Source organism: Physeter macrocephalus, chromosome 8 (genome assembly GCF_002837175.3).
Source record: "Physeter macrocephalus isolate SW-GA chromosome 8, ASM283717v5, whole genome shotgun sequence".
Lineage (NCBI taxonomy): Eukaryota > Metazoa > Chordata > Mammalia > Artiodactyla > Physeteridae > Physeter > Physeter macrocephalus.
In genome coordinates, this window is record NC_041221.1 from 60,778,436 (window position 1) to 60,805,653 (window position 27,218).

A 27,218-nucleotide genomic window follows, 5' to 3' on the forward strand; every position below is an offset into this window, starting at 1 on the left:
GTGGTTGAGAATCCGCCTGCCGATGCAGGAGACACGGGTTCGTGCCCCGGTCCGGGAAGATCCCACATGCCGCGGAGCGGCTGGGCCCGTGAGCCATGGCCGCTGAGCCTGTGCGTCCGGAGCCTGTGCTCCGCAACGGGAGAGGCCACAACAGTGAGAGGCCTGCATACCGAAAAAAAAAAAAAAAAAAAAAGGCAGGGGTAGATTAAATTAGACTAGATTAACTTTGACCCAGTTTAAGAAACAAATAATAAAAGAACAAACAGTTACAAAAGGTAGTTTTGAAATTAGAGAAATTTAAATATGGGCTATATTCATGATATTGAATTACTGTTCACTTTTAAAGATATAATGGCAATGTGATTATGTAGAAAATGTCATTCTTATATATGTGTGTGTGGAGAGAGAGAGAGAGAGAGAGAAGGAGAGGAATTGTTACAAAATGTTAACAACTGGTGAACCTACATAAAAGATATATGGCTGTTCACTGCACTTTTCTGTAGGTTAGAAATTTTCAAAATAAAAAATTGGGAAAATATTTATGTTTGTATATTCTTTGGTTTGGTGTCATTTCTTTTTTTGTATTTTACCTTGATTTCCTCTTTTTTTTTTTCCTGCAGCTGGGCTCCTGTATTTCAGTGGCAATTCACCCTACACTAATTGACCACCAGTGAAAGAATTTAGAGAATTACACAACATCCAGAAGAGGGCAGCAGAGTAAAAGTTTTCTTTAAGTAAAGGATGATCTTAACAGTGTACTGACTTTGCCAAATATCTGAAAATCAGAGTTTACATCACCTCTTTCTCAGGAATAAGCGGTTAGCTCAGTGTTCCTCTTAGAAAACTGAAAAAACTAAGGCAATTCACCGATAACTCCATTTTTCCAATCAAAAACTTAGACTCAGTTTAAGAATAAGAACAGGACATTCTTATTCTCCTATCCCCTTCAGACAAGAGTAACAGTTACAACCAAGGAGAGGCTCTAAAAAGACACTTGATGCCTTTTTCCTGGTTTCCTGTTCTCAAGACTACCTTGATCTTGAATTGCCACCCACGCACCCATCCAGCCACTCACCCATCTATCCTGCCAACCACAGTTCGTCTGAGCTTCCCAAACTATTCCTACATGCTAGCGCTCTGCTTAAGAACCTTCAATGACTACCTACCGCTTACCTCAAGATTTTCTAATGGTCTGATCTTACTCTGCCTAAAAATTTTATTTCCTACTATTCCTAATGCAAATTTTTGCTCTACTCAGATTGTTACACTCTTGTTCTCTGAACCCACAGTATTCATTCCCACCTCTGTAGTTTTGCTCATGCCAATGGTTCTCAAACGTTTTGGTCTCATACTCTGGTCTGAGAAGCAGCTGAGAACCAATGGCATAGAATCTTCCAGTTGATATATTCAAAACTGCCATAACCAACTGTGTACTAATACACAGCTCTCTGGGGCATCATTCCTAACTATTTGTATGTTTATTATAATCATTTTCCACTAGATGGCAGTAAAGTGGCTGGAGGCAGAGGTGAGTTTTGCTAATTCACAGACTAGCAGAGACCATTTTTTTCTTCTCCTTTTTAGGCAGTATGTTATTTTCTTTTACTTTTACTTTTTTTTTTTCAGGGGAGAGCATGAACACAGTCCCCCACTACCACAAATTATGCAGTCGAGTTTTCCACATTTGGGGAAATCGCGGGGGTCAACACATCCAGAGTACAATGGATAAGCCTCGCCCTGGGAAAACCAACTCTGTGATCATGGTATCTCCCCTGCCAGGTAAGTATTTCATGCAGTATTTTATAAATTTATTTATTTATTTATTTAGTTTTGTCTGCATTGGGTCTTCGTTGCTGTGCGCGGGCTTTCTCTAGTTGCAGCGAGCGGGGTCTACTCTTGTTGCAGTGTGCGGGCTTCTCACTGTGGTGGCTTCTCTTGTTGCGGAGCACGGGCTCTAGGCGCGCGGGCTCAGTAGTTGTGGCTCATGGGCTCTAGAACACAGGCTCAGGAGTTGTGGCGCACGGGCTTAGTTGCTCCTTAGCATGTGGGATTTTCCCGGACCAGGGCTCGAACCCGTGTCCCCTGAATTTGGCAGGCAGATTCTTAACCACTGCACCACCAGGGAAGTCCCTCATGCCGTATTTTAGATCCTAAAGCACAAAATAACTTTGAAATACTTTTTGTCTAATTTTATCAATATGCAATATACTACTGTAATTCATAGAATTGACATTAACTTCAATATCCAAAGTTAATGAAATGCCTTGTCACAAACTTTCCTTCTCAAAATTTTGCATCACAGTATGAGGCTCTAACACTCAATTCTCAAACATTTTTGTCTTCAGACCCCATTATACCTTTAAAAATTACGAGAATCCCAAGGAGCTTTTGTTTATGTGGGTTACATCTATTGATATTTACTGTATCATATTAAAACTGATAAATTTTAAAATATTTACTTATTAACTCATTAAAAATAACAATTAAAAAATCTATTACATGTTAATATGGATAACTTATCTTTATGAAAAATAGCTAAATCCCCCCAAATAGTGAAAAGAATGGCATTTTAATATTTTTGCAAATCCATTTTATTTCTGGCTTAATAAGAGACAGCCAGATTCTCATATCTGCTTCTGCATTCAATCTGTCTTACCACATATCATGTAACCCATAGAAAATGCCACTGTACCCTTGTGAGAGAATGGGAATAAAGGCAAATAACCTTTTAGTACTATTATGAAAATAGTTTTGACCTTGCCAATCTCTAAAAAGACCGTGGGGACCCCCAGCGTCCCTAGGCTACACTTTGAGAACTGCTGGTTTATGCTATCCCTTCCTTTCCACCTCTCTTCTACCTATTTCTCTTTGAGGTACTCCTTAACTCCAGTAACTCATACTCAAATTCTATAGTAATTAATATTTAATTTTTTCTAAATTATATGTTTTTCCAACTACACCATAATCTTTTGAAGCTGTACCTAGGCACACAGTTATCAATGAATAAATATTTGCCAGTTATGATTAGATGATGTAGCTATTCAAATAGCCTCCAGAATACCCACTAACTTTAAACATCCACTCTCTTACAGCAGAGAACTGTGAAATCATAATTCATGCAAAGTAAGCCTGTCCTCCAGTTTATAGTTTGAAAAACTATAAGCTCTTAGACAAGTTCAAAGCTCTTAGTTATTTACTGATCTTGCCCATAAAGAATATTAAGTGGATAAATACTGCCAAGAATTCATAAAATGTTTGAATATCTGCTAGTTTGTCAACATAAACTCAGTCTTTTCATCACTTTCCACAGAGAAAAAACCTTAACGCCCTCCTCTAACAGTGGGAAGAGGCCCCTTCCTTGCTTGCTCAGGAGCAGATAAACATTGGTGGGTTCACTCAAAGTAGTTCAGCAGTTCCCTCCTGCATTTCCCTACAAGACTGGCTTTCCAATTCTGGACTATTTTAAATCTTACCTTCTCATGTCAAACCTCCAATATTCCCCTATAACTATTCTCAGTTGAAGATCTTGCCTCATAGGTCAGTGAGAAACTAGAAGCCATCAGATTTAGCCCTCAACTTTCTCCAACCAAATCCCCTAGTATCCACTGAGCGCGCATTCTCCGCCTTCCCTCTTACTACAGTTGAAGATGTATCCCTGCTCCTGTCAGAGGACAACCTCTCCACTTATGCTCTGAATCCACTCCCACCTTTTCAAGAACTTTATTCTGGAAATTACTCATACATCTATATAAATTTCTTTCTTTCTGTTGGATCATTCTCATCAGCACACAAATATGCTATAGGATCTTTCATCTTACAAAATTTCCCTCACCTTTGGCCCTATTTCTCTGCCTCTCTTTCAGTAAAACTTACTAAAAGAGTTGTGTACATTTGTTTCTCCTTCCTCACCTCACATTTTCTCCCCAACACACTCAAACTTTTTACCAAAACTGCTTTTAATCAAGTCCTCATGGGCCTGCATCTTGTAAAACTCATGGTCACTAGATCCATCTACGTTTTTGCCATCTCCTTTTTCTTCATGTCCTCTGGCTGAAGACTCTGAATTTTATCTCCAGCTATGGCTTCATTTCAAAGCTCCAGATATGAATATTCAACTAGTTACTTGTCATTTCTCACAGGTATTTTAAAACTCCGCCCTCCCACATCCAATCCATCATCAAGTCTGGCCAGCTCCTCCAAAATATAATCCTAATCCATCCACTCTCTCCATCTCCACAGCTACCACTCTAGTCCAAGCTATCATTATCTGTCTCCTAAGCTACTGTACTAGCCTCCTAATTAACCTTCCTTGTGTGATAACTGCCCATCTAATTGTCCATAAAATACTCAAAGTGATCTTTTAAAAACAAGAATCAAATCATGTTACTTCTCTGCTCATAACCCTCCAATGACTTCCCACGTACACTAAGAATGCTAAATCCTCACCCAAACCTGCAAGGCCCTCCATGATTTGGCCACTTCCCTGACCATCACCTTTCTCCTCTCCTTTACTACCATGTTCCAGCCACGTGGCCCTCTTTTCCTTGCTTGAATATATCAAGCTCCTCCCCACCTCAGTGCCTTTGCATTTCCTATCCAGACTCTCCCCATAGATCTTCCCAAGTTTGGTGCCTTCTTGTCATTTAGGTCTCAGTCATACATGGCACCACCCTATCCAATGTTGCTACCCCTATTCCCACCCTAAGTGACCCTTATAAAGAGGGTGAAGTCCCAGGAGGAAACAGATGACACACACAAAATTATCCATCCCACTCCCTTCTCAGTACCCTACCTCATTTTCGTCAGGGCACTAATCGCTATCTGATATTATTTATGTGTTTAGTATCTGTCTCCTACACTAGAGCCTGGGATGTAGTAGGTGTTCAATTAATTATTTCTTGAAATCCCATTTTGAACTCTGGAAGTTACAATCCACTTAGGGACACTATTTGTGGATTTTAAGGATATTAATAATAAAGGTTATCTACCCTACATGGCATTTTTGTGATTAATAGCATAAATGGCCTTTAAATGAAAAAATACAGCACACATATCTTTAGTTGGGTAGAGTATTTCAAGAGACTGGAAACAATAGGAAGTAGGGGTAAAGAATCAGAGCAAAGCGGGCAATTTTGGACAGCAGCACATCTCTTTGCCTACCAATGCTAACCTTTTGCTTGTTGTATATTATATATTAGAAAACTGTCTGCCTGTCTGTTGTTTCTCATCTATTTGTATTTAAAATTTTATGTAAATCATTAAAGACAAAACAACTACAAAATATAAACTCTTTTCAACTGCATTTGGTATTTTCATCAAGAGAGAGCATATCCTGGGACATAAAACAAGTCAACAAATATAAAAGAACTGAAAACATACTTGTTCTCTGACCACAACAGAATTAAGAACCAATTACAATAAGATATCTAGGAAAACCCAAAATATTTGGAAATTAAAGACACTTCTAGGGACTTCCCTGGTGGTGCAGTGGTTAAGAATCTGCCTGCCAAAAGGAATAAAGATGCAGACACAGAGAATGGACTTGAGGATACGGGGAGGGGGAAGGGTAAGCTGGGATGAAGTGAGAGAGTAGCATGGACATATATACACTACCAAATGTAAAACAGATTGCTAGTGGGAAGCAGCTGCATAGCACAGGAAGATCAGCTCGGTGCTTTGTGTCCACCTAGAGGGGTGGGACAGGGAGGGTGGGAGGGAGACGCAAGAGGGAGGAGATATGGGGATGTATGTATATGTATAGCTGATTCACTCTGTTATACAGCAGAAACTAACACACCATTGTAAAGCAATTATACTCCAATAAAGATGTTAAAAAAAAAAAAAAAAAAGAATCCACCTGTCAATGTAGAGGACATGGGTTCAAGCCCTGGTTCAGGAAGATCCCACATGCTGCAGAGCAACTAAGCCTGTGCGCCACAACTACTGAGCCTGTGCGCTAGAGCTGAGCCACAACTACTGAGCCCGTGTGCCACAACTATTGAAGGCCATGCGCCTAGAGCCCATGCTTCGCAACAAGAGAAGCCACCACAATGAGAAGCCTGTGCACCACTACAAAGAGTAGCCCCCACTCACCGCAACTAGAGAAAGCCTGAGCACAGCAATGAAGACCCAATGTAGCCAAAAATAAATAAATAAATAAATAAATATATTTATTAAAAAAATAATAAATAAAATAAAAAACACTTCTAAATAATTCATAAATCAAAAAATAAATCACAAGGAAATTTTAAAAATATTTTATACTGAATGCTAATGAAAATACAATATATCAAAATTCCCGGGATTCAGCAAACATAATGCTTGGAAGGAAATTTTTAACTTTCGATACATATATTAGAAAAGAAGAGAATTAAAGTAAATATTAAACTCGATTAATATCAGTGATGTTAAGGTTCTACTTTAAGAAGCTGGAAAAAGGGCAAAATAAACCCAAAGTAAGTAGGACATATAAAATAATAAAGAGAAATAGCCAAAATAGAAAACAGACAAACAACAGAGAAAATTAATAAAGTCAAAAGCTGTTTCTTTGAAAAGATCCACAAACTTCCAGTTACAATGATGAAAGAAAAAAGAAAACATATATCACCAAAATCAGGAATGAATTATCACTACAGATCATATAGACATTAAAAGGATAGTAAGATTATATTTATGAAAAACTTTATGCTACCAACTTAGATGAAATGAACAAAATTCCATGACTAAACTTGAAACAAGATGAAACAGAAATTCTGAATAACCCTACATTTTTAAAACAAATTGAATTCATTATCAAAGAAAACTAGAAACCCAGTTTCACCAGAGAATTCTATCAATATTTAATAAAGGAATAACACCAATCTTATATTTAAAAATATTTTTTTTTTAGAAAGTAGAGGAGAAGGAAATACTTCTTAACTCATTTTAGGAGGTCAGCATAAGCCTAATACCAGAACCTGAAATAAAAGTACAAACAAGCCATGAAACCAAAAATTTTAAAATACTTCAAAATAAACATGGGATGACAACAAAAGCATATAAAAACCGATAGGGTATGACCAAAGTGTTACTCACAACTGAGTAGGGTTATCTCAGGAATCCAAGGATGGTGCAACATTTGATAGTGTGTCATTATAATTCACTCTAGTAACAGGAAAACAGAGAAAAGTCATGTGATCATCTCAATAAATGGCAAAGAAAAGCATTTGATATTCATCATTCATTTAAAACTTAAGACAAAAATTCTTGACAAATCAAAAATAGAAGAGAACTTTTTAAAGTCTATAAATTATACCTACCAGAAAATTACAGTAAATATTAAACTCAAAGGTGAAACCTCAGAAATAGAAGAATGAAGTATATTCATACAAAATAATAAGGGGAGATTCCAAAATATATCTTTAATAAATAAAAGTTGAATATACAAAACACACTCACACACAATTCTATGATTTTCTACAGGAACATACAGATAGGTACATACATAGAAATAAGATTGGCAGAAAACACATCAGCCTGATAACCTCTGAGGAGAATGGTAAGGACCAGGATTGCTGGAAGCACAGGTTACAGGGTGTGGTTATAGGAGACTTTTTAGCCTTATCTACCATGTTTCTATTTGTTATAAGGAGAATGCTGCTTTCATGAATTACTAAGATAACCAACAGATAATTTTAACACCATAAATTTAAACTCAACATAGTATTGGAAGTCCAAACCAGAGCAATTAGGCAAGAAAAAGAAATAAAAGACATCCAAATTAGAAAGGAAAGAAGTAAAACTGTCACTATTTGCAGATGACATGATATTATATGTAGGAAACCCTAAAGACTCCACCAAAAAACTGTTAAACTACTAAACAAATTCAGTAAACTTGTGGGGTACAATTTCAACATGCAAAAATCTGTTGCATTTCTATACACTAATAAAGAACTAGCAGAAGAAAAATTAAGAACCAACCCCATTTACAATTGCATCAAAAAGAATAAAATACCTAGGAATAAATTTAGACCTGTAAAATAAATAAAAGACCTGTCCAGTGAAAACTTAAAGACATTAATGAAATAAACTGAAGATGACACAGATGGAAAGATATTAAATTATCAATGATTAGAAGAATTAATATTGTTAAAATGTCCATATGACCCAAAGCAATCTACAGATTCAATGCAATCCCTATCAAAATCCCAATGGCATTTTTCACAGAAATAAAACAAACAATTCTAAAATTTGTATGGAACCACAAAAGATCCCAAACAGCCGAAGCAGTATTGAGAAAGAAGAGCAAAGCAGGAGGCAAAATGCTCCCTGATATCAAACTATATTACAAAGCTATAGTAATCAAAACAGAATGGTATTATCATAAAAACAGACACACAAATCAATAAAACAGAATAGAGAGCCCAGAAATAAACCCATGCATATAAATAAATTTACAACATTTACAAGAAAGGAAAGAAGAATATACAATGGAGAAAGGACAGTCTCTTCAATAAATGTTGCTGGGATAACTGGACAGCCAACATGTAAATGACACTGGACTACTATCTTACACCATACACAAAAATTAACTCAAAATAGGTTAAACACTTGAATGTAAGACCTGAAACCATAAAACTCCTCAAAGAAAATATAGGCAGTAAGCTCCTTAACATCATTCTTGCCAGTGATTTTTTGGATCTGACACCAAAAGCAAACTCAACAAAAGCAAAAATAAATAAGTGGGACTACATCAAACTAAAAAGCTTCTGTACAGCAAAGGAAACCATCAACAAAATGAAAAGGTAAGCTGCTGAATGGAAGAAAAGGGGTTAACGTCCAAAATACATAAAGAACTCATGCTTATCAACAGCAGAAAAACAACCTGATTTTTAAAATGGCCTCAAGATCTGAACAGATAGTTTTCCAAAGAAGATATCTAAATAGCCAACAGGTACATGCAAAGATGCTCAACATCACTAATCACCAGGGAAATGCAAATTAAAACCACAATAGTTATCACCTCACACCTGTCAGAATGGCTATTATCAAAAAAGACAACAAAAAAGTGTTGGTGAGAAAGTAGAGAAAAGGGAACACTTGTACACCATTTGTAGGAATGTAAATTCGTGCAGTCACTATGGAAAACAGTATGAAGGTTCCGCAAAAAATTAAAAATAGAACTACCATATGATCCAGCAATTCTACTTCTGGTTATGTGTCTAAAGGAAACCAAATCACTGTCTTGAAAAGATTATCTGCACCCTCACATTCATTGCAGCATTATTTACAATAGCCAAGACATGGAAACAACCTAAGTGCCCATCAATAAATGAATGGATAAAGAAGATGCAGTATATATATGTATATATATACGTATGTGTGTATATATATATATATATACATATATATATACACACACAATGAATACTACTCAGCCATTAAAAAAAAACAAGTTATCTTGCTATTTGCAACAACATGGATGGACCCTGAGGGCATTATTAAGTGAAATAAGACAGAGACAGACAAATAGCGTATAATCTCACTTACATGTGGAATCAAAAAAAAAAACAGTTCATAGAAACAGAGAACAGACTGATGGCTACCAGGAGTTGGGGGGTGGAGGAAATGCATGAAGGGCATCAAAAGGTACAAACTTCTTTTTATAAAATAGTAAGTCATGGGGATGTAATGTACAGCATGGTAACTACAGTTAACAAAATTGTATTGTACAGTTGAAAGTCACTAAAAGAGTACATCTTAAAAGTCCTCATGACAAGAAGAAAATTTTCTATATATGGTGACAGATATTAATTAGATTATTGTGATCATTTTGCAATATATACAAATATCGCATCATTATGTTGCACACGTGAAACTAATATTATGTTATATGTCAATTATACCTCAAAAAAGTAAAGAAATAAGTAAATAAGTAAGGTCTGGGCAAAACGGTCCTTTGTGCCAGAGGTACACTGTAGATGATTAAACTATATGGTAAAAATTTTAAAAGCACTGGAAATATATACAAAAACTACTTTTTTGTTTTTAAAGGTAAGTATATTACTATAGGTAAGAAGTCAACTAGTTCCTTTTAGTTCCTTTTAAGTTTGGAGACCTTAAAGTTACTCTTTGAATGCCATTTGTTACACATCCTGGAACTGAATTGCCCCCATTTAGCAAATCAGGTAAATCTGGAGGATGTCAATTTACCAAACACAACACCTGACAGCACAGCCTCTAGAGTGTGCCAACTATCTTATATAGTAGAGTGAAATAGAAACTTTAACAGATATTTTTTTCTTTCTTTTTACTCCTTTTTGGAATAGAACAAATTAGTCCTAAGGCTATTTGAATTTGCCTGAATTTTCACTAGATCTGACTAGTTCAATTTAGACTTTTAGGTTAGGATTTACCCTCACTCTCAGGCAAAGAGCAGGAAAGCAGACTTTCCAGACTGAGGAAACGGCATCAACACATTTATTTTTTAATAAACACCTGCTGATTTGAAGGTGGTTGAGTTATTCTAGTTTACCCCCCCTGCAACTAAGCGTGGTCTAATTAATCCTCCCCTAAATGTGCGCGCGTGTGTGTGAAAACACACGAGCGAATGGAGAAAGGAAAAGTGAATAAGGAGCCCTCCTACAGCTCTACGCACCTCTGTTTCAGCGAGCTGGGGTCAATAAAGCAGAGGCACGGAGACACGGCGACAGGAGGCCAGGAGGTACCAGGGCCGCCGAGTGCGGCACTGCTGAGACCGCGAAGGGGAGGGACGGCGCGGCCTCTGCTCCTCCTCGGGTCGGGGCGGGCCCAAGAAAACCCGCCTCCCCCGTGCCGTCCTCGTCACGGCACCACAGGACAGCCATGCCGGGCCGCCTGCTGCGCGGCCTCTGGCAGCGATGGCGTCGTTACAAGTACCGCTTCGTACCCTGGATCGCGCTGAACCTAAGCCACAACCCGAGGTGAGAGGGCGGGGCGGCTCGACCAGGGCCGTTTTCCTCTAACCCAGCGACGCCATCTAGACCGCTGGTACTTGGGCTAGAGGGCCGAGGTGGGCGGAGCTTCCGGAGGGCGAAGCCTCAAGCCGGCGGAGCCAAGGCGACCCAGGGACCTGAGTGGGCGGGGCCCGAGGTGGGGAGCGCCCGAGGTGGGCGAGGCGGAGGCTGATGGAGTCCGAGTTGGGCTGGGGGCCTGAAGAGGGCGCGGGGCTTTTAGGTGGGCGGGGCCTGAGGCCTGTTTCCCGTCGTCCCCGGCGCGGCAAGGTCCGCTAGGACCCGGTCGCGCGCGGGCTTTGGCTCGAGTTCTCGTTTTTGCTTCTGCAGGGTCGGGTGCCTGGGTTTGGGGGAAAAAATAGGATTTTTTTTTTTTTTTTCGGTACGCGGGCCTCTCACTGTTGTGGCCTCTCCCGTTGCGGAGCACAGGCTCCGGACACGCAGGCTCAGCGGCCATGGCTCACGGGCCCAGCCGCTCCGCGGCATGTGGGATCTTCCCGGACCGGGGCACGAACCCGTGTCCCTTGCATCGGCAGGCGGACTCTCAACCACTGCGCCACCAGGGACGCCCAGAAATAGGAACTTTTGAAAAAGAAAGAACTTGTACAGTGTGAGGGTGCGTGGCCTTCTCTCCGCTAAGGCAGTTAGGAGCTTGAAGTTCCTTAGAAAAGCGAAACTGTGGTTTATTTTCACAGCTCCGTAGTTGGTATGGAGAAAACAGCGCAGCTCGGCTGTGAGGATAACAGCTTGGAGTAGCTGATGTATAAAAACGAGCAAAAAGCCAATAAAAGCATGTCGGAATATTGGATTTAGAATACGGATTCAGCGCTTGAAGAAGGGGATCTAGCTGAGTGGGTGGCGGTAGGATCATTGTTATTGCCGGCTTTAGTAAGTGGCCTGCTTGTGGTCTGGAAGAAGTCAACGTAATGCTCACTTAAATAGGCAAACGAGCTCCGTTGAAGGCTGGTTAATAACCAAAGAGCTTTCCCAGAGTTTCATACTACGGAAACGTGAATTCAGCTGCATCATTACTATCGAATTGTGAGGCGGAAATTGGTTCCTTTAAGTAAACCAAGAAGTAAAAATAATACTTAAAAATTATTTACGGAATTAAAAAGTGATCATTAAAGAAGTAATTACTGTGGTGGTGTGATGAATTGGAAGATTGGGATTGACATATATACACTAATATGTATAAAATAGATAACTAATAAGAACCTGCTGTATAAAAAAAATACATAAAACTAAATTAAAAACAAAAAAGAAGTAATTACTCCTGGGAGAGAATGTGACGAAATATATAATGTTAACTTAAATTTGTCTTTGAAACTACACGCGTGTGAAGAGAGCCATTGCAATATGAGGATTCTCATTATGTAATAACATTCACATAATGGCTTTGGGTGTAGTGGGGAACTAGCCCTGTTTCCGCTTCTGGCTCTCCCATTTACCCGCTTTCGGACCATGGGCAAGTTCCCTAACATCTCCAAACTTGAGTTTCCTTGTCTGCAAAAATGGGGTAATGAATGTAAAGACCCAACAGAATTTGGTATGTAATGGGCCTTTCATAAGCATTAGCTGTTGTTGACTTGTGTAGGTATTGTTGGGAGTCAGGTAACTAGAACTAGACCTAAAAAACTCTTTTCTGAACTTCTAAGTTTTATGCCTTTCAAACACATGAGAATAATCTTCATACAGGCGAGTAACCCAGAAGACATAAAGACAGTCTGGCTTTTATCAGTTGAGGGTAGTGAATAGAAACTTTTCCCATTTTCAGGACCCTCCGATATGTTCCAGAGGAATCCAAAGACAAAGTTATCTCAGATGAAGAGGTCCTAGGAACATTACTGAAAGTTTTCCAGGCTCTATTTGTAAATGATTTCAGTAAACAATCAGATATCTTGACTGTGCTTCCAGAACCTGTTAAATCAAAATATCAAGACCTACTGTCAGTTCAGCATCCAGGGGTGAAACAGCTTGAATACAGACATCAACAGCAAAATACACCAGAAGAAATTCTTTATAAGACATTGGGTTTCAGTGTCACCCGAGCACCTAGCACATTGATTTCGGCTGGAAAAGGTGTCTTCATTAACAAAGGATTGGTACCAAAAGACGCGGTTGTATCTATGTATCCTGGTAATGACATAATTAGTACTTGGCCAAGAGTTTCTTATAAAAAAATATAAGTTCAACAAAATGCCTATCCCTGTAATCCTTAGAGTAAGGGGTTGTATTGGAAACTCTGATTTCCACAGATTTTTAAACCCTGATTTGGAAATTAACTGTTTGTAAATTATCTCATGTATTAGAAAGTATCCTGGAGTACTTGTTGGCATAAATACATTTTTCTTTTAAGGAAGTTTTTCTAATCAATGTTTAAATTTAGGAGATTATAGTATGGCCTACTTTGATAAGACTGATTACTTAGAAATCACTAGAGAATAAGTCAGTTTGGCTTAGCTATTTAATAATTAAAGGTAAAAATGATATGGGTTAAAACATGAAAGATAAAATTTAAACCTATAAATCACTGAATAAAGATCTTCCTGCCATTTCTAAACTTGAAAAGTAAAGAAGCTTCTTTTCAAAAGATCATTGACTAGAATGCTAAGTAGAATGTTACTTGTTAAACATATTATTTGGTGTAGTGGAAAGTATGCGTGAATGTTTGTCAGACCTATGTTTTTAAAAAGTCATTCTACTACTTTTTAATTCTGTGTCCCTAGCAAGTGAGTCTCAGTTTCCTCCTACACAACTATCCTAACTCGGTAAAGACTAAATAGGACAAGCCAGCAACAAACAAATTAATAGTAAAATAAATAAATTAACATGCCTGGAACATAGGAAACACCCTGTAAATATGAATTTTCTCCTTTCCTTCATTGCCAATGAAAGGAAAAACAACCTGAATGTCAGAATCATCTATTCCCGTATATATCTACATTATTTAATTGATTATTAATAAAAATACTTCTCTTAAAAGGCTCTTTAATAGATGACAAATCACACTCTACTTTAAAAAATAAAAATAAAAACAAAAAACAACTTTGTAAAACTGAACCTAAAATGTGGTGTTCACATTTTTTTTAACCAAAATAGTCACATTTTATTTGGCTGTGTGGACAAGTTGGTTCTGTGCTCCTTCTGCTATTGGTCACTCTTTTTTTTTTTTTTTTTTGTGGTACCCGGGCCTCTCACTGTTGCGGCCTCTCCCGTTGCGGAGCACAGGCTCCGGACGCGCAGGCTCAGCGGCCATGGCTCACGGGCCCAGCCGCTCCGCGGCATGTGGGATCTTCCCGGACCAGGGCACCAACCCGTGTCCCCTGCATCGGCAGGCGGACTCTCAACCACTGCGCCACCAGGGAAGCCCTATTGGTCACTCTTTAATGAGGGAAGGTAGTCAAAGAGAATCTGATGCTCTAGACTGGAGGTGAAACTTTAGAAAAAGGCTGAGAAATTAAAACAAATTCTTCCACGTTATGTTTATGTTCCAGAGAAAGGTCCTTATCATGATGTTTATGACTTTTTTAGGTTGCTATAATAATGTCTTTGTCTTGTATACTAGGTACAGTATATCAAAAGTACGAGCCAATCTTTTTCCAGTCCATTGGAAATCCATTTATTTTTAGATGCCTGGATGGGGTACTCATTGATGGAAATGACAAAGGAATATCAAAAGTTGTGTATAGGTAAGTTGGTGCCATGTTCAAATTTAATTATAGGAGGTAGAACCACACCACAATGACTCTGACCACTAGCGTTTGTACCTTAAAGAAACATCATTTAGGCAGCTGCCCTATTGATTAGACAAAAGTTTTTTAGGAAAAATTTCACTGCTCAATTCTAGGGTTAACTTTCAATTTTAAGATACAGAGGAACAATCTCTTGGCTAATGCTCTCACCTGTTTCAGATCTTGCAATGGGAGGGATCAACTTGGTCCTTTAAAAATGAGTGATAGTACGTGGCTAACATCAGAAATTCATAATCCACTGGCTGTAGGACAGTATGTCAACAATTGTTCAAATGGTAAGTTGGCACCTTGGGGCTGTGAGATATAAATACAGCAGTGGTAATGCTCCTCCTTTGCCATATGACTGAGTGCCAGAGGCAGTTGAGTTAACATTTCAGCTATTCTAAGCCCTTGAGTAAACTCTAACTTTATAATAGCAGATATCAAAGAGAGAATTTGGGGAGATAATGATATACATTAACTGGAATTCTTTAACTTACTATTTTTATTCTGATTTTTCAGTAAATATAGGCAATTGATAACTGCCCTTTTGATCATTATTATTTTAATATTTTTTAATAGTTAACTTAGAGATTATTTTGTCAGTGCCTCAACATAGCCTTATAGATTAATCACTAGACACTAGACTGGTATCCCCTTTCTGTTGCTAAGTTTGTGAGTTACCTACCTTCTCTAGGACTTAACTTTCCTACAAGTTTGATCATCTGGCTACATTTAACATAGACTTTGGTGTTAGGGAGGCATGAATTTGAAGCCTGATTCTTCTACTTAACCTTTACCCTTTCTGAACCTGTTTCCTGATCTTCAAAAAGTAAATAAAACATCCAAACATATGTATATAGATATATAATCTAGCAGTGCCTGGAACATAATAGTGATTATTAATTTGAACATTTTCTGATAATTTAGAAAACCATACATCAAGTGCCATAATTCAGTACTGTTTTCCATGACCTTATAAAATGTCTCTGTTTCTAAAAATTTTGTTCTTGTTCGTAGACAGAGCAGCTAATGTCTGTTATCAGGAATTTGATGTGCCTGCAGTTTTCCCTATAGAACTGAAGCAATATCTTCCAAACATTGCGTACAGCTATGACAAACAAAGGTTAGTCTTCTGGAAGAGCTTTTCCTATCTTCTGTCTTATGCTGTACCTAAAAAATATATTTTTTCTATGAAAAAACTATATAGATTGGGATAAGTTTTTTTTAGTGAAAAATTATAAAAGATTTTTATGTGCATCACACTTTAATGTGTAATGTAGGTTATTTGAAATTTAAAATTTTCCATTAACTTAGCTCATTCTGCTTATTATTACCCACTTTTATTCTGTGTAGTATTTTATAAGTTATCAACCTTAAACTTTGTTTCAGGTGACTCTTTTTTTTCCTACCTACAAAATCTTCAAATAAATTTTACTTTAATTATTTTAAGGATCCTGTTCTCCATTTTACATGGAAGCACCCAGTTGAAGAAAGGGACCAAATTAGACTATTACTTCTTTTGCCTACTTCATTATTAGGTTCAGAAACTTAGTCCAAAAAAGGGAAATATTCAGAAGATATATATGTATTTTTAAATTTGCTTTTGTTTTTACCATATTTTTTATTTTTTATACAATTGTTAAAGGTTACTTTCCATTTACAGTTATTACAAAATATTGGCTATATTCCCCATGTTGTACAGTACACCCCTGTGGCCTTACACCCAGAAGTTTGTACCCCTCATTCCCCCGCCCCTGTATTGACCCTAGTAACCACTAGTTTGTTCTCTATATCTCTAAGTCTGCTTCTTTTTTGTTATATTCACTGGTTTGTTGTATTTTTTAGATTCCACATATAAGTGATAAGAATATATGTATTTTTTTAAATAATGTTATTTATTTTGGGCAGCATTGGGTCTTCATTGTTGCACATGGGCTTTCTCTAGTTGCAGCGAGCGGGGGCTACTCTTCGTTGCAGTGCGCGGGCTTCTTATTGCGGTGGCTTCTCGTTGCAGAGCATGGGCTCTAGGCACGCGGGCTTCAGTAGTTGCAGCACGTGGGCTCAGTAGTTGTGGCATGCGGGCCCTAGAGCACACAGGCTTCAGTAGTTTTGGCACACAGGGCCAGCAGTTGTGGCTCCCGGGCTCTAGAGCACAGGCTCAGTAGTTGTGGTGCACGGGCTTAGTTGCTCCGTAGCATGTGGGAATCTTCCCGGACCAGGGGTTGAACCCGTGTCGCCTGCATTGGCAGGAAGATTCTTAACCACTGCGCCACCAGGGAAGTCCCTGTGTTTTTATTGTAACATTTCTTCTCTGATCGATCATTAAGTGGAAAGTCTACAGAGAATACTCAAGTAACAATTTTTAAATATAAGTAATTCTGTAGAGCTAAGAGTTCTTTATTAACAATGCTTTAGGAAGATACTGTCTTTATATCATTTCACTGAGCTGCCAATTGCTAGCAAACTTTATTTTGTACAGGTCCTATTAAATTGTCTTTTGAAGATGAATGATATTTAAAACTTAGACTATTCCCTGTACTTCAACCTTGATAACTTTCATGTCTCTCTATGTGTGTGTGTATTTAACAATGAGGTTTTTTTAGCCTTACACTCTGGGGCATAATATTATTACTGTTCAACAAGTACAGGAAAAGTTAAATGAGTAGGAACATTGAAGGTGTGCATTATGTCTTGTTGTGTCCATAAAAAGTATTTTTTAAAATTCCCATAAATTATAATGTTTCCAGCTTTGCAGAATACAAAGATACAAATTAATTTTTTTAAGTGTTGAATTATAATAAATGTCATTTTAAAATGCTTTTTGTGATACCAGTTTTGAGGGCTTGAACATAGAAACAACATTTTCAAAAGAAGTAGTTGTATAAACTTAATTGATTTGTGGTCTTTTTAAATAATACAAAATAAACATACTCTAAAATGCCTTCATCAGTGGTAAGAACTATTTCCTCATGGAAATCAAATACATAAAGTAAGATGATAGTAAGGAATCTGAATAAAATTCTCTCTCTCAAATCCATATTGGTTGTATTAAAACATGAGCTTGTATCTGTTAATACTGCTAATTTTGTCTATGTTTCTTTTTGTTTTCAGTCCACTTCGATGTGTCATTCTTGTCTCACTCAGGGACATCAAACAAGGAGAAGAGCTTTTTTCAAACTACTATACAATTGTCAGCTAACTGTATGAAATTAGGTTTTCTATTCAGCTATTGAGTTAATTCTAAATGTTTTTGTTGTTTCTCAGAGTTCCACCTGCAGAGCAAATATTTTGAAACCTAATTGGAGTGGGAACTTTTTTGTTCTTATTGATATTTGTGTTTCAATTCCATCATAAAAGCTATTTGCTTCATTACAATTTCAAATTTGTAATGCAATTCCAGTGTTAATTGGTTTTCACCTAAGTACACAGTAGTTGACTAAATTAAAACCCACTGTCTGAACTTACAGTTTCAACTTTTCTTTTGTATATTTTGATTATCTCTGTGGTGGTTTATCAAATTTTAGCCACGTCATCATCAATTCTTGTACTATTGATGTGTACTGACTTCCATAAAGATTTAATTTTTCCAGAATATTCTAAAACCAAAAATATTTGTTGTGTTGTCATGAGTTAATTGGGGTGTGTTTGTGTGTGTGTGTGATTTAAAGATTGTTTTAGGGACTTCCCTGGTGGCGCAGTGATTAAGAATCTGCCTGCCAGTTCAGGGGACATGGGTTCGAGCCCTGGTCCCGGAAGATCTCACATGCCGTGGAACAACTAAGCCTGTGAGCCACAACTACTGAGCCTGTGCTCTAGAGCCCGCGAGCCACAACTACTGAGCCCGCGTGCCACAACTACTGAAGCCCATGCACCTAGAGCCCATGCTCCACAACAAGAGAAGCCACCACAATGAGAAGCCCATGCACCGCAACGAAGATTAGCCCCGGCTCGCTGCAACTAGCGAAAGCCCACACGCAGCAACAAAGACCCAACGCAGCCAAAAATAAATAAAATAATTTTTAAAAAAAATTTAACAGAAACAAAAAATAAGATTGTTTTAGCTGGTTAAGGGAAAAATGGGGGGGTCATCATACTATTTACTTTATGTGAACATTTACACACACACACACACACACACACACACACACACACACACACAGTTTAAGGGTGTAAGAGAGAGTGTTTTGGCATGGAATTATAGTTAAAAGATGGTGGTGGGAGGAACACCTATCCCCTATTCCACATTTCTCTTATTTGGACTGCTTCCATTAGTAATTCTCCTGCCTCTTTCTCCACCCACTGGAGAAAGAGTGATTTTCTGAGATTATCTTTAGAGAAGAACTAGGCACCCATGGCCCAAACCCCTCTAGTTCCTTCTCTGTGGACTCTCCCAGCTGAGTCTGTTCTGGGCTGCTCTCTGCCCTGTGCAGGGAGTAGCCTGTAGTCAGCCCAGCCAGTGAAAGAGTGAGTCTAGTTTAGAGGTGGAGTATTAGTGAGCTGACCTGGCCTCAGCTCTGAAGCCACATTCTCCAGTTTTATTAGTAAGAGTTACTTTGATCTCCATCGACCTGACTCCTGCATCCAACCCTCAGTTCCAAACTTGGATAGGGAGGAGGGTGTTATTTACTGGGCCCCTCAAATCCTAACATGGCACCTATACAACCAGATTCTGACCATCTTCACTGCTACACCAACAGCTTTTCTCAGTTTATTGCAATTTCAGTGGCCTCCTAATTGCCTTCCCTGTTTCCATTCCTGCCCCTTTTACAGAATAGACCACCAAGAGGGATTTTTTTCAAACACAAATCAGATCCTAACCCGTCTCTGCTCAGAACTCTGATTACTCCTGCTTTGGAGTAAATGCCAGTGATCTCATGTCCTGCTCACTCCACCCAGCCACACCTGCCTCCTTGCCACTCCTTGAGCCTGCCGGGCACACTCCCACCTCAGGGCTTTTGCACTAGTTCTCTCTGCCTCCAAAAACCTCCCCCCAGATAGCCATACAGCTCATTCCCTGTCACCTTGCCTAACCAACCTATGGAAATTTACAATCCCCAACCGCCAACCCCTAAAATCCCCATTCCATTTCTTCTCTGTAGCATTTATCATGTATGTCCATGTAAATCCATGGAAGTATCTCTTTTTCTCAGGCTCATTTGTTTTTTATTTGTGCCGCCAAGATTCTGAGAGGCCAGGGGGACTCATATTGTTAAAAAAGCCAAGCCACTTGATCAAGAAGATCCTATTACTCAGAACCTTATGTAAAATACAGAAACTTAACTCCTGTGGCCATATTAGGTATTTAGGAGTGAAGTATTGCAATGTCAAAGACTTTTAAAAAGTAAGTCAGAGGACTAACCTGGTGGCGCAGTGGTTGGGAGTCTTCCTGCCGATGCAGGGGATATGGGTTCAAGCCCTGGTCCGGGGGGATCCCACATGCCGCGGAGTGGCTGAGCCCATGCGCCACAGCTGCTGAGCCTGCGCTCTACAGCCCGTGCTCCGCAGCAAAGGCCACCGCAGTGAGAAGCCCACGCACTGCAACAAGGACCCAACGCAGCCAAAAATAAATAAAAATAAATTTATAAATGTCAGAAAAAATGCATATTATATAGAAAGAGAACAAATATGGTAAAAAGTTAATTGTTCAATCTGGATTGTTCTTTATACTGTTATTTTGTCTTAAAAGTTTTATTATTTTAAGTTGGGAGAAAAGTCACCATCAGCTTAAGAGTCATCAAATATTTAGTGAATGCCTACTATGTGAAGGGTCCTGGAAGATTCAAAGAATAAAACATAGCTCCTGATGATAAAATGCTTACAATGGGACTATAAAGCGTGCCCAGTACCATGACTTGGTCTGGACTAGAGAAGTGAAGATATTTTTAAAAAATAAAATTGATTTTTTTTTTAAAGAACCACTTTTTCCTTACTAGAATAATTTTTTAAGGTTTATAAATGACATATCATTTCTGACATGCTTATGAAATGCTTTTATTAATTCTACACCAGGAAACAACTTTGTGGCAGTACTGGCTTTACTTGTGTAAAAGCAATCTCATCAAAATCAAGGTACACTGTAGAGCATGTGTCTCTCTAAAGTGACTATGCCAGCTATAGTATATTAAACCTTGAAAAATGTGAGCATTTCTGGTCTAGGACTATGACTTCACTGCCCTGTGCACTGTTTTGTCAGAGAACCCAGATAGCCACAGAAAAGCGAATAAAGATCAGAGATCACTTACCTGGGTGGGAAATCGTAAACAGTGCTATATCCCAGGGACTAATTTAAATTAAAAATGAAAGTGTGTATAATGAAATACCCAATTTACAGATGACATGAAATCTTTGAGAAGTCAGAGAAGCAGCTGGCTCAAAAAGCATACCATTGATGGAAATTACGGCCAAAATGGGTAAGGTCTACAAGTGACTAGATTATTCTGCTCCCACAAGGCTCTCCTCCCTCCCCTAAAAGACTAAAGCGCTATGCTCTTATATGGCGTTTGGCCGCCCTCTTGGCTGTATTCAAAACACTGGTCCTTGCACCTCCTTTGAAGGCACTTCTGTGTATGTGTCCACCAGATAGCCCTGCACATTAAGGAAGAAATGTGGTTTTAGATAAGCAACTGAAGCAGAGACGTCAAGGTTTTTATCCTCCTCTTGTCCTTGTACAAAATCTGGACATTATGTGCAATCTGATCACTGCATATTAAGAATGGAACTAGAGAGAGAAAGCTCTGGTCAGAGCAAGTGAAATATGGGGACAAACTTGTGAAATTAGGCTAAGGTGAGATATTTAGCTTGAAAAGATGAAGACTTAGGGAAGATATTTCTAGAGTCTACTAAACTATGAATATTATGATAAGGAAGACCAGTTTACTATAAATATATTGTCAAATAATAATAACATCTGATCAAATTTCAGATTTCATGTCTTCCTAAATGACAACAGTTACTGAGAACCTTGTTTGAAACATAACAGACATTCAATAAATACTTCCTGAATGAAACTAAAAGTACGTACAATCCTCGCTTTGGGATAGCTAGAATTTTATTATAGATGGAAATTTATTTGAGAGGAGTTAAAGAAAACTTACTTTATCTACCAATTTTATTACTTACCTATCAAATATCTCATTTACTACATCTAAAACCAACTTAACAGTGGTTAAATATCTACCCATGTGTTATAGCTTAAGAATTATTAAATAAAAATCTATTTGTGGCAAATACTCACACGAACCAAGAAAAAAAAAGATTTCCAGATTTTTATTTCTGGAACTGTACACCAGGTATTAAAGTACAACAAATACAAAATAATGCTCAAAAAAATCAGTGTTTATGTACAAATATTAAAATCAATGCAACAATAGCAACTTCCTCTTGAACATCTGATACTAAAACTTGTTCTGATTGTCACTAATCAATCTCATACTCACAGCGTACTTATTTCAAACTGGGACAATTGGAATCACTGGTCATCTAAGAGGAGTTTTAATATCTACCATATTTAACAATAAAACTAATAGTTTCCTCCTTTTAGTGAAAAAATTAAGAACTTTTTAAAAAACATAGTAATGTCAATATTTTTATAAATTATTTCAATTTCCATTTGTAGACAATGTGCTTTGAAACTCTGGGCAAACAATCTCCTTGGTGGTCAGGTTTATTTGTTGGTTTACATTCAAAGTTGAAGTATTCACTAGAGACTTTGGTTAAATTAAATAGTATCACTATGCTCTATTAGATCTGACATTCTCAAATATTATGACCCTCAATTGTAAAAATTAAAAAGGAAACAATTGCACAATTCTTTGACCTAATTGTACACACTTTAGTATTGTTTAAACAGTATTCTACATCCTTCAAGTAAATTCAGCAGTTGACCATGACAAGAGGAAAACTAAACACTGAAAAAGCTAGCATGAAAAAGTGGAGTACAACTAACAAAAGTAAAGTATTGCTATAATCACAGCACCAGTTTCACTTCTAAATGAATCCGCTGTCCTCTTCAAACCCCCTGTACATAAAAGACACATCAGCCAACACTGCAACTGCTCACCATGGATTTTTGGTTTGTTCATACAAAAATAATATGGCAAAGGAAAAAGAAAAAAGAATTTATCACAGTTTGTTATAAGAATTGTGCTTAACACTTGATAATAAAGGCATTATTGTTTCTTTGTATGACTGCAAATCAGTTATTTTCATGCTCTCAAACGCAATTCTTCTAATAAACAGTAACAAATTCTCTGTTAAGATGCTTAAACGGAGAGGAAAAAAACCCAGTAAATCCAGATTTAAAAGGAAATTCAATAAATAGCTATTTTACATGAATAAAGTCATAGTGGTACAATTTATGAATGTCACATCAAGCATGCACAAAAATGGTATTATACATGGAGGAAGCAGTCAGAAAATATTGAATTAGGTCTAAAAAGAGATGAAGACTTTACATATATATACAAAAATCTTGCAAATTATTGCCTCATTTTAACAAGGAATTAAAAGTAAACGTTACCAGCTAGTTAGCGCTCTCTAAGAGGCTAAAATCAGATTGGCGTTTAAAAATCTATTAAACTAGCTGGAAATTATTTTTCTCTCATATCATTTCTGGATTTTGGTCAAAAATCTTTATTTAAATAACTAAAGTGTCCATTCAACTTGCTGATAATCAAAACTTTAGATAAGAAACACTGTTTCCATCTTATATCAAGATCCCAGCAATGCATAGATAAACTGAATATATTACTGCATCAGCTACTGAGAATGGGCATGTTCATTTAAGTGCAACTGGTATTAGCATTCAGTCATCTTTGTGTAAATTATTTTATACAGACCAGCCACTGTAAACCCAGAGTAAAAATTAAAGTTGTAACAATGGAAGATTATGGCCAGTATCTTACTAAATTATAAGTGTATTCATTTTTAACAAAAGAAATTAGGTTCAAAGTTTAGCACAACACCACAGCAATAAGAAGCTGACAACTTGGAAAAAAAATATCTGAAAGCAACATAGAACCCAGGCTACCCATTATTTACTGTGTGCATACAGGAACGCTAGACTTTAGATGTATAAATTAGAGACTGACTTTAAGTTATTAATTTAACTACTTTTCGTCCACTGTGCTAAACTAACTTTTATAGTAAATGTGCTAATGCGTAAACACTTCAAAGCAATCTTCATTAAAATGCTGCAAAGAAAAGAATACACATCATCCAAAACTAAGGATGTCATTGCAGTTCACAGTTTGTATAATAAATACCCTCCCTTTCCATCACTACTAAGGTAACTACATTCTATCTATTCATCAGCACAACCTTGAAGCGAATTATACTTACGAATATCAGCAATGTAGCCAAAACATTTAAGTTTCTGCAAAGCAAGACAACTAGTAGAAATTGAAAAATTTAATTGACAGTGCAAAAAAAAAAAAAAGTAAAATTCTGTGTTTTAACTGAACTATAAAAGCAAAGCTTATCACATCCTAATACTGCATTACATATTGTTTGAATTCACCTTATAACTTAAAGATGCATGTCTATACAGCAAAAATGGCCTAAGTTTATGACAATGGCTTCTCATTCACAATGTTTGGAATAAAAATAAAACTGAGTTTGAGATGCAACTGAACGTCAATCACTTTTTAAAACTTAAAGTGGTAACGTACCATTCTATTTCAGATAGGAACTCACATTTTTCTTGCCAGTAACTGTTCAAGCTGAACAGAAAAGTTTAAATATACTTCAAGGTTCTACTGCATTTTATGTCTAAAATCTAGAAATCCCTCCTAAATATTAACACTTTGAACTGCACCGCTATAAAAAAACTTAAGAGGTGTCCCAAAATGTAAACCAATGAGTGGCAACATCCTAGGCTTTGTAGACTGTGCCCTGCAAGTCAACTGCCTCAGGATAAACTAAATTATCAATGACTGGTATGATTTTTATGATTACAATCTTGATAATGGTGGACAAAACCCCATCTAAATACCACACCTTCAAATGCCAAATTTTTAGCCAATAAATGAAGTTACACAGAAATCTTCCGGCAGTAAAATGACCAATTCTGTGTAAGGTAGCCCTGGTCTAGAATTCTGAAACAGGATCCAAGCAAGCGTCTTCATAATTTGCACGCAGTTCCTCGTGCTGGCTTCCATAAAGATGGACTTGCTGTTTTGTAAACTGAAGTGCTCTAGTTGAACAACATGAGAGAAGTTTCAATTTTTAAAAAAATCCTTGCATGTTTGTGCAGTTTAAAGAAACCTACCCCTGCTTTTATTTAATTAAGAAAATAAAACCAAAAAATGCTACATTGAGCAGGGATCAGGATCGGTACCTGTAAACATTGTTATTCCACTGCATCCATTACGGCAAAAGGAATTTACATGAATAGAAGCCACTCCATTCAGTTCAGAACATCTGTGCTGGTTTTGAGCTGGTGGCCTCTGTCTACAGGTTTTAAAATTGGGAGTGAGGGCAGTGGGGAACAGAAAAAAATAGAAAAAGAAGGGAGTGGGGAAGAGGTATTAGGGATGAGGAAGAGATAAGCAGAGCTTAAAGCTGCACCACAGAGTTCAATCTTAGTTCCCAACTCTGCTGATCATAGTTCATTTCCACATTTATGGATTGAAAATGAAAATACTCTTGATAAATCAAGATATAGTTCTATACATACTGACATCACTGATGTCATAGTGAAAAAAGTTCAAACTTCCAGTGAAAGACTAAGCAAACCTGATACTTTCCTGGTTCTGGTACTGCACACCCACTGTTTCTGGGCCCCTCACTCATGTCACTCAGAATGAAGGGCGGCATGCTGATGCAGAGCGTGGGCACTGATGAAACCATTGGTCTCGTTGGCAGACAGACTGCCAAAGTCAGCCACAGACACGGCCATTTTGGCACTGGTGATATGATGTGTGTGATTTTCAAAGTCCACACCCAAATTATTTGCAGAAACCTCATTCATAAAGGATTCAGGAACAGCAATGCCCATTTTCAATCTCTTTGCTGGTCTTTCTGACTCTTCACTGCACATGTTCATGGGGTTTAGCTCTGAGTGATAAAATCCAGTCTCAAATAAGTTAAAACAATCACTTTCCCCGTTGCTGGGCAGCGTGAGTAACTCCTCTGTTCCAACAGGCACATGATTGACTTGTCCACGGGGCGTGCTGCCCAGTGGAGGAAAGCTATCATCCAAACAACTCACATCCGCTGGATCGCACACGGTCGCTACACTGCTGGTCAAAGCTAAAAAAGAGACGGAAAATGGTTTAAGTAAGCGGTCTGACGTCATGCCACAAAGAGGATATAAGTTTGCCCCAAGCTATGGTAAAAAATGCAAAAAGATGCTCATGTTACCTGTCAAGTCACTGGCAGTGAAAGAGTTGAGAATGTTCAGCTGTTGATCAGGAACAGGCTCAGGTCGGTTAGATGTTAAGGCTGAAGAATTTACTGTCCCACCCAGAGCTTCTGTTTCATCTACCAAACGATCCATATAGTCCCTAAAAAACACACCCCAATAATTTTATGACTGCATATCACAGTTAAAAACAAAAATCCCGGAAGTCAATCCCACAGTACTTACGTAACTCCAGGGTGATGGTTATATCGTTTCTTTCCAAATCTTGTCTGTTGAGCAAAGTAATCATAACGTTCAGATTTCTTCCACATATAGTAGAATGCTACACATTCAGCAACTGTTCTAGTTCTCACCTAACAAAAAAAAGTTGCATTTTAAAAAAATCAACATATTCTATGCATTTTTTAATAACTATTTTTTTTTACAACCCAAAGGTCTTATTTTCTAACTTCCCAATTATGAAATTCTGAACTTTTTATTAGTGAACTATCGTTACATTTACACTATTTAATAATGAGGCTGCCTTCAAAAGCCCAAGGCTTTTTATTTAAATCAGAATGTAATAATAATAACAAATGCATATCCAGAAATTATCTTACACCTTTACTGAAAATCTTAAAACACTGACATCCTTTACTTTTCTTCACTGAACTTTCACTGTGATTCTGACTGTAGCAGGGGATCCCCTGAGGGATCCATGAATGAGCTTCACTGGGATCTATTAATTCCCAAAATTTCATGCAGGTACACTTTTCTGGGGAGAAGGGTGTAGCTTCATCAGATTATCAAAGGGTTCCATGGCCCAAAAGAGATTAAGAACCGTTTGCAAAGGGATCAGTACTCTACCGCATCTGGAATTTAAGATGATTGCCAGATAAGGCAAATTGTTTTCCTTTAACATGCATTTGGCTCTTAGCGCCAACAGAGTTTGGTAAGAACAACAACAACAAAAAAATTTGAGCCTCGTTCAACTTGGCTCCACATACAGACTAGGGCTCTTCTAACTATATATAGCTAAAGGTATGAGTTCAGATGTACAGACAAAATTCTGTATCTTTACCCAATAAACACTTTCTCCCCTGCTTAATCAGTACCCAATAAGGAAGTTTCAGAATCTCTATCCTGAATAGTGAGCATGTTGTGATATAA

General features: G+C 37.7%; 2 protein-coding genes, 1 long non-coding RNA gene and 1 other non-coding gene across 12 annotated transcripts in view; 1 reads left to right on the top strand and 3 right to left on the bottom strand.

Moving 5' to 3' along the window:
- The window catches only part of LOC114486714 (uncharacterized), a 72,994-nt gene extending 62,269 nt beyond the window's left edge, over positions 1 to 10,725 (bottom strand). For 8 of the 9 annotated variants that reach the window (XR_003680914.2, XR_008618058.1, XR_003680913.2 and 5 more), the window contains exons 1-2: positions 10,637 to 10,725; positions 7,075 to 7,143 (exon numbers count right to left, since the gene is read on the bottom strand). This is a non-coding gene — a long non-coding RNA (uncharacterized lncRNA). Of the gene's footprint in view, positions 1 to 6,828; positions 6,957 to 7,074; positions 7,144 to 10,636 lie in introns of those variants that run through there. The other variant, XR_003680912.2, reaches the window with a different exon arrangement.
- Positions 1,624 to 1,787, bottom strand: LOC112065652 (U1 spliceosomal RNA). The gene has a single exon (XR_002892150.1). It is a non-coding gene; the product is annotated as a U1 spliceosomal RNA (small nuclear RNA).
- Positions 10,726 to 10,747: 22 nt separating the features above from the next.
- Positions 10,748 to 18,019, top strand: SETD9 (SET domain containing 9). Its single transcript, XM_007122627.2, has 6 exons — positions 10,748 to 10,940; positions 12,748 to 13,109; positions 14,539 to 14,662; positions 14,885 to 15,000; positions 15,725 to 15,830; positions 17,819 to 18,019. Exons 1-6 carry the CDS (start codon positions 10,843 to 10,845, stop codon positions 17,904 to 17,906), a joined length of 894 nt encoding a protein of 297 aa, XP_007122689.1. The 5' UTR covers positions 10,748 to 10,842; the 3' UTR covers positions 17,907 to 18,019.
- A 3,936-nt stretch (positions 18,020 to 21,955) lies between these two features.
- MIER3 (MIER family member 3) overlaps positions 21,956 to 27,218 on the bottom strand; it is a 30,334-nt gene continuing 25,071 nt past the window's right edge. The window contains exons 11-13 of the mRNA XM_024123255.1: positions 26,295 to 26,422; positions 26,069 to 26,211; positions 21,956 to 25,957 (exon numbers count right to left, since the gene is read on the bottom strand). Coding sequence (XP_023979023.1) covers positions 25,500 to 25,957; positions 26,069 to 26,211; positions 26,295 to 26,422 — 729 coding nt within the window. The 3' untranslated portion in view covers positions 21,956 to 25,499. The remainder of the gene's footprint in view (positions 25,958 to 26,068; positions 26,212 to 26,294; positions 26,423 to 27,218) is intronic.

Coding starts and splice junctions, on each gene's coding strand:
- SETD9 (XM_007122627.2), top strand. CDS start 10,843: ATGCCGGGCCGCCTGCTGCGCGGCCTCTGGCAGCGATGGCGTCGTTAC. Junction 13,110..14,538: donor GGTTGTATCTATGTATCCTG/GTAATGACATAA, acceptor CTTGTATACTAG/GTACAGTATATCAAAAGTAC. Junction 15,001..15,724: donor TGTCAACAATTGTTCAAATG/GTAAGTTGGCAC, acceptor TCTTGTTCGTAG/ACAGAGCAGCTAATGTCTGT.